Source organism: Dermacentor andersoni, chromosome 10 (assembly GCF_023375885.2).
Source record: "Dermacentor andersoni chromosome 10, qqDerAnde1_hic_scaffold, whole genome shotgun sequence".
NCBI classification, from domain to species: Eukaryota; Metazoa; Arthropoda; class Arachnida; order Ixodida; family Ixodidae; genus Dermacentor; species Dermacentor andersoni.
Window position 1 is genome coordinate 56,199,136 of NC_092823.1, and position 18,042 is coordinate 56,217,177.

At 48.9% G+C, this 18,042-nt stretch overlaps 1 protein-coding gene across 1 annotated transcript; it reads right to left on the reverse strand.

Moving 5' to 3' along the window:
- Positions 1-973: 973 nt before the first annotated feature.
- Positions 974-15,000, reverse strand: LOC126543784 (uncharacterized). Its single transcript, XM_055078438.2, has 5 exons — positions 14,874-15,000; positions 13,135-13,422; positions 10,579-10,926; positions 2,101-2,445; positions 974-1,701 (listed from the first exon to the last, which is right to left on the reverse strand). Exons 2-5 carry the CDS (start codon positions 13,420-13,422, stop codon positions 1,339-1,341), a joined length of 1,344 nt encoding a protein of 447 aa, XP_054934413.2. The 5' UTR covers positions 14,874-15,000; the 3' UTR covers positions 974-1,338.
- Between the last annotated feature and the right edge of the window lie 3,042 nt (positions 15,001-18,042).

Here is an 18,042-nt window from a genome sequence, read left to right on the forward strand (position 1 = left end):
AGAGAGGTAACTTCCGAACTCAATACAAAGCAGGTGGTAGTTACGGCATACATATTTGGAGACGCTAGGGCGCCAGATTGAAGCGAACCTTGTAGACGTGTTCTCTTTCGAGCAAGTTTCAGCAACTTTCTTTCTTGAACATCTAACTGAAGTAACGAACTACGGGTGCTCCAATTATCGGCGTGAATTAAATAGGAAATTATGTTTGTACGCTACTCGTTCAAAATATATATGGTAGTAAGCGTTGAACGGGCTTACCAACATGTGGCATTTGCAAGCGTTTTCCTATGTTGCCAGACTACCGCACGCGCTGCAGACAGTCAACAGCCGTTTTCCTTGTGACGACCGACGTTTGGCGCGTGACTTGGCACGTGACCTGCTGCCTTGCGGCGGCGCTTGCATTGCGGCGAGCTTGGTGAGCACTATCACCATGTCGTCGCCTGCCTTGACGTTCACGCCATGACTCAGTCTGGCGAACACGCTGGACTCGGTAGCGTCAGGCCTCTTGTCATTGGATGGTTGCGGCGCCGCAGGAATAGTTTCCTGTCCGATTGAAATCACCCGTACAACACACAGAACAGCATACGCTTCAAACCCCTGCTGAGAGGATGCAACGCAAAGTCGAAGAGAAACGTCGTTGGCGCGAGTCTGACCCCTCTATACGAGCACGCGAAGCCGCAGCTAAGGGTCGAAAACGAGCCGAGGAATCCGAACAGCGAAACAAGCAACGCGACGATGCGAGACGACACATTACCATGCGTGCAGCAGGCTTTCGCCTTCACGTGTTACAGCAGTGTAATATGCTGCCAAACTTTTTTTATTAAGGGCTGGTGCAGATGGCCACTGAAGAAAAAAGAGCGTTAGTGACGCAGATGTACCCAGGCAAGCGTGCTAGTATGAAATGTACGCGAAATTACAGGATCGTTGGTCAGTTTATAAGAAAACGTACTCTGTTGATAAAAGGCAAGAGAAATTAGCAGGAGCAAAGATTTTATTTTTGCTTGGTAGAATTTAAAATATTCTTTTAGCTTTCTTTCTCAAGCCAGCAGTAACTGGATATATAGCTGTATAGATTTTAAAATTAGATCTATATTTCTGACTGACAGTTTAGAAATGAGCTACGTGGAATCAGATCGTCTCCACGAAGGCGGGACTAGTAGCAGCGCAGCGTCCGCACAAGCAACGAGCACTACCATTATCTGTTCATCACTAGTCAGCGAAAAGTCTCGTTTCGATGCACACGGTCCTCCCAGACTTCCCATGTGTCTACTGCGCCGGATTAGGCCTGTCGGTGACTTTCTGCTCATCTCCAGTGTCAATAATTGGCATTTCGCTAAGCTATGGGCTCATTTTCATGTCTTCCAGTTTGCGCGCCACCGGTTTCAAGACGTTAGTGCCGTCTGCGCGTAGCTGTTCATACTTAGGGACAACGTGCCACCGTTTCGTGCACTGTGCATCGATCGTCAAGTCTGCGAGCTTCGACATCAAGGGTTCCAAGGTGTCGTCCGAGTCGTCGTGGAGGACGTCGTTCTGTGCCTGTTCTGTGGATGGTCTCCAGCAGCGGCCGGCGTCAGAAAATGCTGGTTGCTCGGAAGCCTCGCAGAGCTGATGCTGTCCCGATGATTTTGTGGTGATCGCCACTTTGGGAGCAATGGGGCAGGGGCTTTCGTCATCGAGCAGCTCTGGTTGAGTTCTCTTCCCCTGTCATATGCAAAGTAAAAAAAAAGAGGGTTGCTTTGGGAGAGCGAAGTGCGTGCACTGCCCCCCCCCCGCCCCTCCCCCTCCCGCACACACGCGCACACATGACGTTCGCACTAACACTACAAGTAAACTCTCTTGAGACCGAAATCACGGTGGCAACTGTAGCTCCGTAGTATCGTTGCATATTAAGTTCCACAGAAGCGGTGGCGCCTTCGATGAAACTCTTTACGTCAGAGTGGGGTCCATATTCGCAACGTTGCATTCGTTACGAGCTGCGAGTGTCTGAAGAAGAGAGGCGCTGGTCCTTCAAGACTCGAAGCATCTTTTAAGAACTAGAAACTGCCCTGAGTGTTAGATAACGCTCGAGGGAAGCAGGCATAGAGTGAAGCAGAAACCTACCAGAAGTTTGCAAGCACATTGCGCCGCCAGCAGTGTTGTCAGTCTTGACATCCTTGGCGTCGGGTCTCCGAAGTAATCGCCCGCGTCCCTCTTTGGAGTGACCAGATGTTCCTCCTTTGTCTCCTGGTAGTCCATCTTTTCCTCATGGCAGACTGGTCCTTCTGCAAAGGCGTTGCCTGCGTTCTCAAAGGACAGTTCTTGCCACTTATGCCGTCCAGGTTGACTCCGTCGTCGTGAGTGGTCATCCAGGCCGTCTCGATTCAGAAGAGGGCACTGCGGGGTCTCCATCAAGTCCTTGTCCGCTTCGTTGCCTTGGTGGCAGAAGGCTTGCTCCACCAGACCCAGCTGCGAAATGGAAGCAAAACGAGACAATTTGCTGACTAAATTTGTTTAAACTGTTCGACAAAAAACGGTCACAATTCATAATTAACATCAACGCTGCACCGCGCTAAGCAATAGACTTGCTTTTTGTTGTTGAAGAATGGAGCGTTTTGCGTTCGAGCCTAATTTATCTTATGAATAGATTTATCAAATGAATCAGTCGCGGCACATTACGTTGTATGGGTGTCGCGAATTGTAGCGGCACTCGGGCGACGACACTATGGGAATACTGTTGATAATATACATTGAACTCTTTCTTTTCTCGACAGTAAATGTTCCACAATTTATCAAATAAGGACTAAGTCACACAGTCTTAGAATACCTTCTTGCGATGAATGTTGTGGGTAAGAAGGCAGGTAACTTCTGGGCTGAATATACGCTAACCCACCCAAACTTTTGAAGCCCGAAGAACGAACCTACAAAAGTATGTCTATACTGTCAGTGATTCACATCTTGGCTTAACCACTATACTAAGAGCGCACGCAGGCACCTAAAGCGCCATACCTCCTTCTGTAGTCAGTGGCAGACCGCGAACGCAGTGGCAAGTGCTCCTGAATGGGAACATGCGTGCCTACGCCGGCGGATCACCACGAAGCGAAGAGAGCGGTTGCTTTCTCAAGAAGCAAGGACGAACTACTTTATTTTTGCTCACGAGCGCACGCGCTCACTCGGCTCGCTCTGCCCTGTCGCACTTCGTCGTCGTCGGATATCGGCTCCGCTACAGAGCCCTCGGTGGAAAGAAGCTCAGCGTTTGTGTTTTCGTTCTGATGCAGGTGCCTTTGAGAGGGACGGAGGAGGGTAGGGAGAGACGGATATTACAGCACCGGCCATGGTAGCTTGGATGAAGACGGGCTTGAGCCTGTTTATTGGCACGTTCTCTTCTCTGGCACCAGCACGAATTGGGAAATGTTCATCTTGCCTGTCCATCATCAAGTGTGGGCCCGTGTAAGGTGGTTGGAGTGACTTGCGAACTGCGTCTATCCGAAAGAAAACATGAGTGCCAGTTTGCAGGTACTCGAAGAGAAATGGGTTTGGCGTTGACTTGTGCCGCTGTGCCGCCGTTCGGCTAGCCTTGACAAAGCCGCGCAGTCGCTTGAGGTAAGACGGAGATATGATGGAGCTGGTCGGGTTTGCTCTTGGGGCTGCTGCGAGATGAAATCGGCGGGTAGTCGAATGGAAGTTCCATAACATAGCCGTGTTGCGTCGCGCTGCAAGTCTGCTTTGAAGGTATGGCGTATAGTGAGGAGGCCAAGAGGCGAGGCGTCGATTCACTGCTGAGATCTGATTAAGAAACGCCATTGTATGAAAGCCTCGAACCCTACAGCTAGAATAGAACTGGCAAAACTTTCGAAGTTAATCAACAAGCGTAAGACAGCTAACATAAGGAAGTATAATATGGATAGAACTTAACATGCGCTCAGGAACGGAGGAAGCCTAGAAGCAGTGAAAAAGAAACTAGGAATAGGCAAGAATCAGATGTATGCGTTAAGAGACAAAGAAGGCAATGTCATTAGTAATATGGATAAGATAGTTCTAGTGGCTGAGGAGTTCTACAGAGATATATACAGTACCAGTGGCGCCCACGTTGATAATGGAAGAGGGAATAGTCTATAGGAATTTGACATGCCACTAGTAACGCCGGAAGAAGTAAAGAAAGCCTAGGGCGGGATGCAAAGGGGGAAGGCAGCTGGGGAGGATCAGGTAACATCAGATATGTTGAAGGATGGTGGGCAGATTGTTCTAGAAAAACATGCCACCCTATATGCGCAATGCCTCATGACTTCGAGCGTATTGGAATCTTGGAAGAACGCCAACATAATCCTATGTCATGAGAAATGGGACACCAAAGACTTGAACAATTATAGACCGATCAGCTACTGCCCGTTGCCTACAAAGTATATATTTACTAAGGTAATTGTAAATAAAATCAGGAACACCTTAGACTTCTGTCAACCAAAAAACCCGGCAGGATTTCTTAAAGGTTACTCAACAATAGACCATATTCACACTATCAATCAGGTGACAGAGAAATGTGCGGTATATAACGAACCCTTATATATAGCTTTCATTGATTGCTAGAAACCGTTTGATTCAGTCGACACCTCAGTGATCACGCAGGCATTACGGAATCAGGGTGTAGACGAGCCGTATGTAAAAATACTGAGATATAGATAGCGGCTCCACAGCCACCGTAGTCCTCCATAAAGAACGCAAGAAAATCCCAATAAAGAAGGGCGTCAGGCAGGGAGATACAGTCTCTCCAATGTTATTCACAGCGTGTTTACAGGAGCTATTCAGAGACCTGGATTGGGAGGAATTGAGGATAAGGGTTAATGGAGAATACCTTAGTAACTTGCGTTTCGGTGATGATATTGCCTTGCTTAGTAACTCAGGAGACCAATTGCAATGCATGGTCACTGATCTGGACAGGCAAAGCAGAAGGGTCGGTCTAAAAATTAATCTGCAGAAAACTAATGTTTAACACTCTCGGAAGAGAACAGCAGTTTACGATAGGTAGCGAGGCACTGGAAGTGGTAAGGGAATACATCTACTTAGGGCAGGTAGTGACCGCGGATCCGGATCATGAGACTGAAATAATCAGAAGAATGAGAATGGGCTGGGGTGCGCCTAGCAGGCATTCTCAGATCATGAACAGCAGGTTGCCATTATCCCCCAAGAGAAAAGTGTAAAACAGCTGTGTCTTACCAGTACTCACCTACGGGGCAGAAACCTGGAGGCTTACGAAAAGGGTTCTACTTAAATTGAGGACGACGCAACGAGGTATGGAAAGAAGAATGATGGGTGTAACGTTAAGAAGGATAAGAAGAGAGCAGATTGGGTGAGGGAACAAACGCGCGTTAATGACATCTTAGTTGAAATAAAGAAAAAGAAATGTGCTTGGGCAGGGCATGTAATGAGGAGGGAAGATAACCGATGGTCATTAAGGGTTACGGACTGGATTCCAAGGGAAGCGCAGCAGGGGGCGGCAGAAAGTTAGGGGGTCGGATGAGATTAAGAAGTTTGCGGGGACAACATGGCCGCAAATGGCATATGACCGGGGTAGTTGGAGAAGTGTGGGAGAGGCCTTTTCCCTGCAGTGGGCGTAACCAGGCTGATGATGATGATGATGAAAACGCTCCACCTGTTGTGGATAGTAGGCTGTCGTGCGCTGATGATGGATGCCCAGGAGTCTTGAAACATGGCGGAAGAATGGAGGTTCAAAGTGTATGCCTCGGTCTGTCGCCATTTTCTTTGGAACTGCTAATCGTGGCACCCAGATGTTGACAAAGGCTTTAGCAATGGGATTTGCCATGATGTTGCTGATGGGTGCTGCGTCTAGCTGTCTCGTGGACCGACAGACGCTTGTGAAGTGATAACGGTGGGCTAGCTGTGAAGAGTGGAAGTGGTCCGACAACGTCTATGTGCACATTTAGGAAACGCTCACTTTATGGTCACATATTCCTCGCCGGAGTGAGAGCGGCGTAAAAGGCCTCGGGTGGTCGTGCTTGTACTGGGCAGGGGGATATCTTTAAAACGGAAACTATGGAAGATGTTGTACATAAGCTAAAGAACTAAAAAAATTGTCGACATGTAGTATCCTGCCTTACAAATGCTTTCAAGAAGTTCTGTGTCCACAAGACGCAATCAAGCTTTCGGTCGTAGGTATACCGCCTCAGTACAGCTAGATATGTCTTATGTCTGCAGGTTGCGCGTCGCGGAAGGCATACTTAAGAAAGTAAAAAGAGCTGGTCACGCACAGACACAGTTTACAGAAGTGGAAAATCGTGATAACGTAAAGAAGGCGGTTATTCCATATTTTCATGCAATTTCACCCTACCTTAAGAAGCTTGGCCGCAGTGAAAATGATGATGTTGTTTCCGCGTATGGAAGTGGTGTCACTGAGTGGTGTCATGGTATCAAGTGGTGTCACTGAGTAAGCAAACTTTGTGCTGTTTTCCAAGAGAAGGCCCACAGGAAAACTAATCACAGACAGCGCTTCACACAATGCGCCCAGTGGGTCGTATATGAGATAACTATCTCATGTAGTAAAGTCTACATCGGGCAAACTAGCCGACGCATCAACGATCGGCTTAGGAAACACCACAACAATGTTAACAACACAATTCAAGGTCATCTAGGCGTGCACTTCACGACTGTGGATGTAAACCTGTCTTCGATAAATGTAATATTGTATCTAGGCGGAAATCAATTCTTTCAAGCGAAATTATCGGGGCTGCCACAATTTCACGTGCGAGAAATATCTGTGTTAGTTGTCCATCGATAGCGTTGTGTGAAAAACAGCTGACCTTCCAAGATTTAAATGCCAGGGTGCGATAGCGTTATGAGCAGGTTCTGTGCGCATGTGTGATCTTCTGCTTTATTTTTCCAAGTGTTCGCTATAAAACTAGCTGAACACCGACAAAATAAACATTTTTGTTGAAAGTGAGTGCTGCATCTGTGTACTTTGTGCGCCTCATCTGTCTCCGTCGGTTTCCGCCCTGAAGCCTTCTACTAAGCAACAAACCCAAGCGGTTACTCTGTTCAGCAGAAGTTCTTTGTTGCCGACCTGTGCTGATACAAGTTGTTCTTGCATCACTGGTTAGCTTTCCTTCCTTCTGCTCGACTCGGTACATTTGCTGGGATGTTCATCGCGCCACCGATTTACTCAACTTGTATCGAAAACTCAGCAAGGTAAGCCAACTACCTGGTCTGCCATGGCGAGTGCTTCATTTGTTGAGAACTTAGCGCACAGGTAAGTGGTTCATTGTCTGTGAACAGGGTGAAGCGAACCCCTTTGGGAAAGCGTGGCCTAGAAGACTATAGGCAAGCTGCAAGGAGCTCTCGACCGAGAACAGTGTAGTTCGTCTCAAGGCCAGACAGGTTCTTCAAGAAACATCTAAGGGGCTTCCAGGTGCCATCACTGAACCGCCATAGAATTGCTCGTAGCAGCGACACCGGAAGCGTCTACCATAAGTCTGGCGGGAGCATCGTGCTATGGATGCATTTAGACAGTCGATTTGGGTAGTGGAGCCTTTACGGACACGAACGGCTTTTCTGCCGCATATGCCCAGGCATACCTGGTGATGATGCGGCTTACGTGTTAGCCAGACGGTCTTCGAATGGTTTAAGTGCTCTTCGTTCCTTGTATATACTTGCTGCACAATTTCGCTCACAGTGGCTTTATCATCCCCATAAGGTTAGCATAGCATATTTTTCAACTACTGTAGGCCCACAATCATTCGTTCCCGGAACCGCAAGGAGCTGGAATCACTTGCCTGGCTCCACAACGTACTTAAGTGACCGAAGTTGTTTTAAAAATGCGCTATCATGCGTTGCTGCAGGAATACTACACAATTATTTTTTTGTATGTACTTTGGTTTTTCACTTGAAATGTGTAACGTTTTCCGTATTATGACTTTTCTTTTTCTGTTATTTCCTTCCGTTCCCTTTTTGCTATCTATGCCCCTCCTCTCTGTGATGTATTTATACACTGATAGTACTGCAAGAAAGTTAAATAAATGAACAAATAAATTGTTGTGGCACATGAAGGAATAAAATGCTTGCAGAATTTTGCTAAGCTGAAGAAACGTCGGAGTTATGATATGGAGTTTTCGGACGAGCGTAATTTGCAATGGTTTGCATCTTGGTAGGCAGAAGATTGTTGCTATCACGGCATACGATATGGGCAGGAAACTCCAGAGATGGCATTCTGAACTGGGACTTGTCCGAACTGGCGACTAGACCATGTGCTAGAAGACGATTGAAAATAAGCTCAAGAAGTTCAAGATGAGCGTCTTGTGATGAGCGTCTTGTGGTGCCCTTCTTGGATGTCAAAATAAACGAACACAAACGGCAATCCACGAACGACAGTGTTCATAAACTATTGAAATGACTGTACAGCGCTCTTCAGGCCGAACGACATTCGTAGAAATGCGATTAACCTGACAGGGGTCATAATGAAGGTCTTAGCAATGTCTTCATCGGCCATAGGAGTCTTGCAAGCTTTTTTCCAGGTCATTTGTGAGAAACAACGCTTGCTCCGAGGAGATTCGCCGCAAAGTCATGAATGTTTGGGATAGTGTTCACGGCACGACGATCTCGGCAGGGGTGTCAAGCGCCCATCTCCTTTTCGGTACCACGTGAAGTAGTGAAGACCAAACACAACACGATGGGCGAGCAATTCCAATCCATGGAGTGTGTTCGAACTTGTGTTTGGCTTAAACGCAACACAAACAGCAGAACGTATGCCTTTGTCACGGTGAACGGGCTGCGTATGGCAGAGGCCAACCTCAGAAGTGTCCGAAACAGATAATGAGTGTGCGGAAGTGCGATGTACCTCTCTGCCGGCAGTCATACCTCGGACAATCAGCGCTTAATTATGTATTATGTACGTAATGCCCCCTAGTGGGGTCTTTAAGGTAAAATAAATGAAGGGGTCACTCCTGCCGTGCAGGCGACTGCGCACCGTCTAGACACAGTATTGACGTGTGCTCGCGAATGTAAAAAAAAAAAAAAAAGCTGTTGCTAGGATGTAACCTGTGTACTGCTCGATATGCCTTTGCTTTTGGCCGTTCCGATAGCCAAGCTGTGGCGAAGCGTGCCCGCAAGGCAATGTGAATTCATATCATAGAGAGTGCAAACAGCTGCTTGACAGCACAAAGAAAACACCGACGGTGATTAGATGACGATGTCTTTATGCTTCCCTTTTGTGCTCCTCTAGTTTGTTGTCTTCTCTTCCTTTTTTTTTTCTGCCTTTAGGTTTCTTTTTACGGTGACCTGGCAAAAGGCACGCGTGCTTCCCGAACTTGCAATTGGACACCATAATCGAAGAAAGTCCTTAGTGGTCGCACCTGTGTCTTTCGTCGTCTTTTAAGTACTTTATTTTTGTTCTGTTGGCCCCTTCCATGCGCATGACCAAATTCTGGGCAGTCGAAAACGCCCCCAGAGGAGACAAAAGAGCGCACCGCAAAGAGAGCGATATCAACAGCGGGCATGCGGCAAGTTTCTGGATTGTTTTAAATATTTGCCGGAAGGACCATGGGAAGATGTTTACAGCAGCAACATTACGGCCCACCGAACTTACAGCTGTTTCACACACAATGTACTGTGTTGGTGTTCTTTTCCGTGCTAATTCAAACAATGTATAAGTAAACGTGGGTCTTCATTTTAAAATTGCAAGAGAGTAAGAGAGGAGCAAAGTGGGGAATAATGCTTAACTCGCGGGAAATAATGCTTAACGCATGGCGGCGGTGTCACTTCCGGCGTCTGCAATACGGCAGGGCATGGCTTTAGAGATCGGTTTCCATTATTAGTTCCGGGGTGCATCCGCGAGGCGTTCAGAAAGGGGAATTCGTAATGTTCTTTTTCCTCTGCAAAACAGGCAAGTAGCAGCATCAAGTTCTATACTGAACAGTGCGAACCATAAAATGCGATCTTTATTCGAAATTTACATAAGAACAAAACAGAGGTAATCACGTAATCTAATTTCTTGCGATTTTAGGAGAAAAAAAATCGCGGTGCCCTACCACTCTGTGAAGGATGACCAGCGAAGCTATGTACGTGGGCCCCTTAATGGCAAACTGTACCTCCGCTGCGGGTCAGCCCGGCATTGCACTGTCTTTGCGATCGGCCTGCGTATGGGGAGTGCTTGACGCCCGCTTCACCTCCGCCGCGGGTCGGCCCGGCATTGCACTATCGTCGGGATCGGCCCACGTACGGGGAGTGCTTAACGCCTGCTTCATCTCCGCCGTGGGTCGGCCCGGCATTGCACTATCGTAGGGATCGGCCCACGTATGGGGAGTGCTTGACGCCTGCTTCACCTCCACCGCGGGTCTAGCCGGTATTGCACTATCGTCGGGATCGGCCCACGTATGGGGAGTGCTTAACGCCTGCTTCATCTCCGCCGCGGGTCAGCCCGGCATTGCGCTATCTTCGGGATCGGCCCACGTATGGGGTGTGCCTAACGTCTGCTTCAGCTCCGCCGCTGGTCGACCCACGTATGGGGAGTGTTGCTTACAACGACACGAAAATTTCCTTGGACGGTAGAGGTATACAGCTTCGCTGTGAAAACGCACGTCTGCATGCTTCGTCGCTCACCAGCTCACTGGCGGCCACAGCTCTCGCGTCATCCGCTACTCCTGGAATCGGCGACGCCAAGTTTCCGTATCCAGACTTCAGTTGCGTCTGCCGGAAACCCCGATGCGAGCTCGTGGACTGCCAGTCGGATTGCGATCCGTCCACTTCAGTTGCCGCACTGTCGGCAACGTTGACAGCGCAAACCGCATCGCCAGAGATCCGTTCGCCGCCTGGCGGCGTCCTCATGCCGTGACTCGGCATTGCTGCAGACGGGGCAGCCGATAATGAAGACCAGAGCGGCAGCGGCGGCGCTACTGCTGAGTCATCTGCTTCTCCTCTTTGCACGACAGCTTGATCCTGTCCGATAGTCTGCACATGAATGTTTGTGCGCGTTGAGCATGGTGACCATCTACCGCTGCAAAAATAATTTTTTTTCTCGGATTTTGTAATGAGCGATGTTGCTATTGAGGTTTGTGAAGCGCCATAGCTTGCACTGTGTGAGCAAGGAAATTGCGGAGCGACGTGTATAGTGCAAATTTATTTCTTGTTTATCTGCGCCACCTTTATATAGAACAAGGGCAACACTGGACTTTAGTCAACCAAGGGAACAAGCTGGCTTCAGAAAGGGATACTTTACAATCGATCACATCGATGCCGTCAATCATGTAATCGAGAAATCCGCAGAATACAATAAGTCTCTCTATATGGCTTTCATGCATTACGAGAAGGTATTTGATTGAGTAGATATACCAGCACTCTTAGAGACATTACGCAATCAAGGAGTACAGATCGCTTACGTAAATACATTGGAGATGATCTACAGAGGTTCCGCAGCTATTTGTACACAAGAAAAGTACGAAGATACCTATAAAAAAGGGGTCAGACAGGGAGACACAATCTCTCCAATGCTTTTCTCTGCGTCTTCGGAAGAAGCATTCAAGCTATCAAACTGGGAAGGCTTAGAAATAAGAATCGAAGGCGAATATTTCGGCAACCTTCGGTTTGTGGATGACATTGTTCCACTCAGCAACACTACAGACGAGTTACAACAAATAATTGAGGACCTTAACAGAGAGAGTGTAAGAGTGGGGTTTAAGATTAATGTGCAGAAGACAAAGATAATGATAAATAGCCGGGCAAGGCAACAATAGTTCAGGATTGCCAGTCAGCCTCTAAAGCTGTTAAGGGGTACGTTTACTTAGGTGAACTAATCACAGGGAACTCTCATCATGAGAAGGAAATTCATAGAATAAAAATGGATTGTATCGCATACGGCAGACATCGGCAGCTCCTGTTTGTAAGCGCAAGAACGACGCACACTAAAGCACCAATATCGGCCAAGCATGCCAGACGTATTGACATATGCCTGATGCAGCAAAAGTGTACTTCTACCGATATCTTTAAACCTATATATAGTTAAGAATAACTGATGTCCGAGTCTCAGTCTCACATGCGGTTCAACACTGGGGTGCTATTCCGGACAGTGACATATTGGGCCATATTGTCAAATTCGCCGGCTTGTCAGCTCTGATTAGCCGAGAGCATGGTCGAGGAGGCCGCCACGGCCTCCCTGAAAGGCTCAAAATGCCGCCGTTACCAAATCCGAGAGTATGGCGGAATTTGACAATTTGACAAGCGTCTGGAAAAAGCATGAACGACGCTTCTGCGACGTCACCTCGCGGCGACAAGCAAACGTTGCGAAAAGCCCACGTTATTACTGTACTTTGAGTCTTTGCACTTGTGAACCTGCGGAAAACACAATGCGACCTACATTAAAGGCATAGGAAACCGTGTTTATGTTTTCTCGTGCGTAACCGACGTTCCTGTCAAGTTTCCAAGCATCCTGCTCAGCCGCCATCTTGTTTGGACAGGAAGGTAGCCTGCATAGTTTTTGACATCGATACATCGATGCTGTCTTCGCGAAGCTGTCTACCTTGACGTCTTCGTGAGAATTGAAGCGAGACTTAAAATGGCCGCTGTCCGTGTAGCCTTCTGCTCTGCCGTCTACGGCGAGTATTGGAACACGTACAGCCTATGTCCAGAGTAGCACAGTCCCAGAGCCCAGTGCGGCCGGCCGGCCAGCCGGCCAGCCAGCCGGCCAGCCAGCCAGCCAGCCAGCCAGCCAGCCAGCCAGCCAGCCAGCCAGCCAGCCAGCCAGCCAGCCAGCCAGCCAGCCAGCCAGCCAGCCAGCCAGCCAACGAGCCAATCGATATTCGCCTTACTTTTACAGCGTTATCCCACTAATGAATGAAATTGTTTAAACTACAAAAGGTTTAAAGTTGGTTCACAGGAGAAGTCATGGGAACAGCGCCAGAGGCGAGGACGGTGGCAAAAAAGGCTGCGCTTGTGGGGTGTCCTTGTTTTCGCCCTCTCGTGTTGTTCCCACGCCCTTTAAAATGTTCAGACTACACATTAATTAGCATGCAGCTCAGATTTGGTGGTATTTCGAACATTTTATTAATCAGTTTCCGTTAACGTGGTTTTTGCATTTTTATGCCTTAAGTGCTTCAACTTCGAGCCAAGAGTTCGTGCTAAATAAAAATAGGCACGCAGTGTCTTCATAATCAAGTTACTTACTCTTACGCCAATACTCTCTTGTTTTTCTGAGCTGACCAGGTCTTGGCATACGCTACAAAGGTAGACAAAGGGAGACTTCGGTGCTGGGAGGTTCTCGCCGACGTCGGCTATGTCTCCACTTCCTTCGGTTGTGGCCAACCCCTCGGTGGACGCGGCAAGTTCGCCCACCCCGTTGGTGCCACGCGCCGCTTCGAACCGCATGCGTTGCCCTGGAGCGGGAAGGTGGCGCAGGTGTGGAGTCGCAGCGGAACGGAGGGTTCGGCACAGGTCGCACGTGTAGGTGGCCATCTGCGAGTGGCGGTGACGGGCCGCACATTCCAGAGATCGCTCGGCAACTTCCGAGGCCGGAACGCAGTGAAACGCGGCCAGAGCGAGCATCACTTGAACAAGAACGACATGACCCCGCAAAGTCCAACGCATAATTTTTTATACGCTAACATTGATACCTCACATTATGATTTTATCTCCAGAAATTTAACTCAACCTACATAGCAGTGCCATATTAGCGTTTATGATCTGGTGGAGCAGGAAAACGGTTAGGGACGCAGAAACGTCCCGGAAAGTGCATAAGGTGCCCTAAAAATTTTAATCGCATTAAAATACTTCCAATAATGATTTACTGCCGCAGGGAACATTGCTGTTGCTTCCCATGCATTAGCGCTACGTCGCTGCCTTGATTCCTATCAAACTTGCTATATTTTATGAAACTCGCTAGCGCTCCCTGCAGAAGCGCTCTTTACGTTGTGCGGCAGCAAGCAATTTTGCGTACAATGGGGCACATGCAAGCCACAATAGTATTAACGCGACAGCGTTAAGGAGCTCGTGTCGCAGAAAAGCCGGTGTCGTCGGTGTTGGCGTCAGCGCCGTTGGGCGTGAGCGAAAAATTCCGGAAGGCAATTCATAAATAAAAACAACTTGCAAGATGGGAATCGGATCAGGGTCTCCGGAGTGTGAAGCGGAGACGATATCACTCAGTCATGAGTTCAAACGTTCAAAGTGGGACAAAAACGCCTTTAGTGAATGCGGTGTTGACTTACAAACGCGCCGTAGAAAGTTATACTGCTGTGTATATCGGTAATTGTGAGCATGTAAATTACGGAAGTCGCAGGTAAACGCGTAGCTAAGTACGTTTGCGCTACATTTCTTCTGCGCGTTCCGCACACGCAGAGCCATCTTGCGGCAAACATAGAAGACCCCCTCCTCGCAATCTACGGCGCTGCCCCAACAGGTGGCGCGCCACGCGCGCATTGGGGCTGTGCGGGGACCGGTGCGAGGCGCGTTGCCGCCCGGTTGTCCGTGCCGATCACGACGTTCCGAGACACCGAGTTCTTTGGTTCGTTCTGCTTGCTCAGGCGCACGTTTCGTTGCCGCCCCGAACGCTGCGTTGCTCGACGCTCACTGCGTGATTGGTGGGTGCAAAGTCCGATGCGGGGCGCCTCGTAAGTGATCGCTGCGCCGTAGCGCATTGTCTTACACCCCTTGGCGGGTCGACGGGAACGCTGTCGCGTTCCACTCCTGAAGGCGAAGCTTAAGCGCCCTCCAATTTTTTATGTTTCGGTTAGAGCGTGACAGACTTGCAGCGTACTTTCCTGCGTGGCACGAGTTCTATTTGTGTGGCCTCTATTATGTAATGACTGAGCGTTACACCGGCTTCTCTATTACTGCCAGAGAAAAAAAAAAAAACGCTTGTTGAAGAAGGATGACATTAAAGTACGAACAAGAAGAAAAGGGATACTCACGGCAGCCAGACTCTTGCGAAGACCAGCGCGTCGTACTCTTAAGACTGCTCGAAAACAGCCACGGAACGCTGGCAGCGAGATTTGATGTTTAGTACCTTCCACCTGCAGCCATCCATCAGAGCTTGGTTTGCTTCCTCTTCTCTGGTGGCACGTACCCGCTACGAGGAGATTGTTTAACATTCCGGATCACGTACTTGTTATCGTCGCCGTCTTCGTGGCATATCAAATGTAGGCAGTTTTCTTCGACTGGGCACAGGAAATGCCTGTCACAAGCAAAACCCGTAAAATTCATGCACCTATACATTTTTTCTTGGGAGCGGAAGTAGTGTTCTGTGCGATAATTTTAAGTTTTATTACCAAGGATACCGCTGTGGTACCCCTACACTTAATCTTTATTTGCGCAGGTGTGGTCTGACGCTACCTCCACTATGTTACGTTTGCAATGGACTCGAATCTATCGATCGCTTCCTTTTATGCCGCCAACAGTTTTCCATTCAAGGAAGAATGTTGCACTCGAACTTGGAGAATTTGCGCGAGGCTACGGCCATAGGAGCGTTTGTCGAGCTGTCTATGAGCACCCCTGCGAAAGAAGAGAGAGATAATGAACTTGCGGGTGAAGGAAAACCAGACAGACGATGGTGCCTGGGGTCCACAAATTATATTTTTAGCCGAGCCCGCTCAATCGGGCTTCCGTCTCATTCCGCCGATTCCACTGTTCGCGCGCCGTCAGCGTGCTGGTCGTGTCGTCGTCGTCGTCGTCTTCTGTGACAGGACCATCGTGGCACGTTGTAGTGCGCTACAGGGTTCTAGCGAGGAAGCCCTGAACTGGACGAATGGCGAAGCGCGAATGGCGCTGGTTCGAAACGCACACGACGAGTAGGACTCGCCTTGTCGGGAGGGAGTGTGACAGCAGAAGTGGCTAAAGTGTCACTCTAGCCACTTTAGAATGTCACACTAAAGTGGCTAAAGCAGGAAGGCTTCAGACGGTCGACGAAGACCGTATCTTCTCGGCTGTTGATGAGCAATAGAGTATCTAGGTGTACTCTTGAGTACATTGAACGGACCATCATACGGGGGCCGTAAGCGAGGACGCACAGCGTCGCGGCGCGCAAGGACGTGCGTGTAGTCCTCAAGGCCAGGGTTGACGTATACACGCTTAATACCACGCTTCCACGTATCGACGCTTGGTCAGAGCCTTCAGGTCGTCCAAGCAGTCAGTGACTATTGTAAACTGCATGCTTATGTGGTCTTCTGTAACCTTTCCAACCTTTTTTCTCAGCCTCTCTATGACAAATAGGGTGGCCTGCAGTTCAAGTGCCTTATTAGTCGGTTCTTGCTGGTGTTGGTGGGTCCAGACATCTTGCTGCTCACCAGTAACGACTGCCAGAGCCGCTCGTAAGGTAATAGGATTCCAGACCGCATCTGTGACGATGACATTTTCTTTTAGATCAGCCCATTCTGCGAAGTTGGATCTATAAGAGCCGTGGTGCTCTTTCGTGTGACCGCAGGTGACAGGTTTCTTAACCCGAACTTGCACGTCGTTCCAAGGAATGACAGCAGGAAGAACTTCCACCCTGTCCGACTAACGTTCCCCGTCCAACTCTAAGAGCTGCGGTCCAGAGCCTGTGTATCGGCGACGGTGGTCATGTCTGTCTTTGAGTTCTAAGATGTCACTGAGTGGAGGAAGTCGCGATTACTGATGCACGTCCTCCATTCGCGTGTGGCGGGGAAGGCCCTTGATACCTCGAGGATGCTCCTAGTGACACTCCCGGTGCCCAGTCCCGAGGACACTCCCAGTGCATCATTTCGAGCTTGCTATATTTTGCTTTCGTGAGATCAAAGCACACCGCATCGCAACATTCCCTCGACGTCAAAGTGCGAGCCGTAAGGGCGCGTGCTCTTCCACGCTTCTGTAATATGCACTTCACGAGGTGCAGGAGTTCCTTCCACCTAGGTTCCAGTTGTTTGAGCTAGGTAGCCGCCCCTCCGTCCTTTTGAATTGGAATGCTTGGTGTCGCGACGTGGAGTTCCGGTGCTTTTTATATTTTCTGGCTAGCAAGGGTACATCCTGACCTTTCCCTTTTCTTGCGCCACGCCACCGGACAGGATGTACTGTTTTCTCGGCAGACGGTTGCGTGCCTGTTTCGGTCAGCTCCACTGAGGGCAGAAAACGCCTGTGGCAAGCAGGCGTTTGTCGTCGACGTGTCGAGTGCATTCTGCATTGCCTTCGTTGTTTTTTGTGTTGCCTGAGAAGGCCGCGAGATTCCGTGCACAGTGTCACGTCACCTCAATATGTGCTAAATCAGATGTCGTAAACCTGTCGAAGACGGGCAGCCAGTCCTCGCATAACTAGATTGAACAGCTTAGGCGATAAAATTGCGTCCCGGGAAACGCCTACAGTGTTCGTCACTGCAGTGAGCTATCTATTGCCGCTACAGCAACAGATAAATGTTTAGTGCTACAGGAAGCATTGAACAATGTTCACAATTCGTATTCCAGGGTGCGTTTCTTCGAGCGCCGACATTGCGGGCCCGTGCATGACACTGTCGAATGCCTTCCGTAGGTCCATGGCGACAAGGACGCCGAGCCCCTTCTGCCTTGCCCGCTGCTTCTGGGTACAACGGTGGAGCAAGAGGAGATTGCCCCGAGTATGAAGAACCGTTGATGATGATCATGCCTTATTTGATGACACATAGGACTGGTCTGAATCCAGTCCGACTTGGGTCAAAGCATGGTCTTTTTATACCTTCCTCGAGATAGTAGGCGAGCCGCGTGAGGAGTAAGAGTCGAAGAAACCTGCGAAGCAAAATGATTACTTTGTTAATGTATCCCTTTTTTATTACTATATGTACCCGCAATTAATTTCGTCTTGATTAAATTGTAATATTTATTTACCGTAATGTATTGATAACCTGCGAGATTTCCTCTACCTCAATCTTTTGCCTTACACTAATGAGTATTTTTACGCTTTTATGTATTCTTGTCCGTGTGAACAAGCAAAAGTGCGTGTTACTTTACTGTAATACAGTTATGTGGACTGCAGTTGTCAACGGCCATTATTATCTTGCGGCCCTTGGAAGAGTTTGGCTTACTGCCGGTCCAACTGCGGCAGCCAGCCTCGAAAAATATCTCGTGTTCATCCATACTTACCTGTTTGCCCTGTATTCGA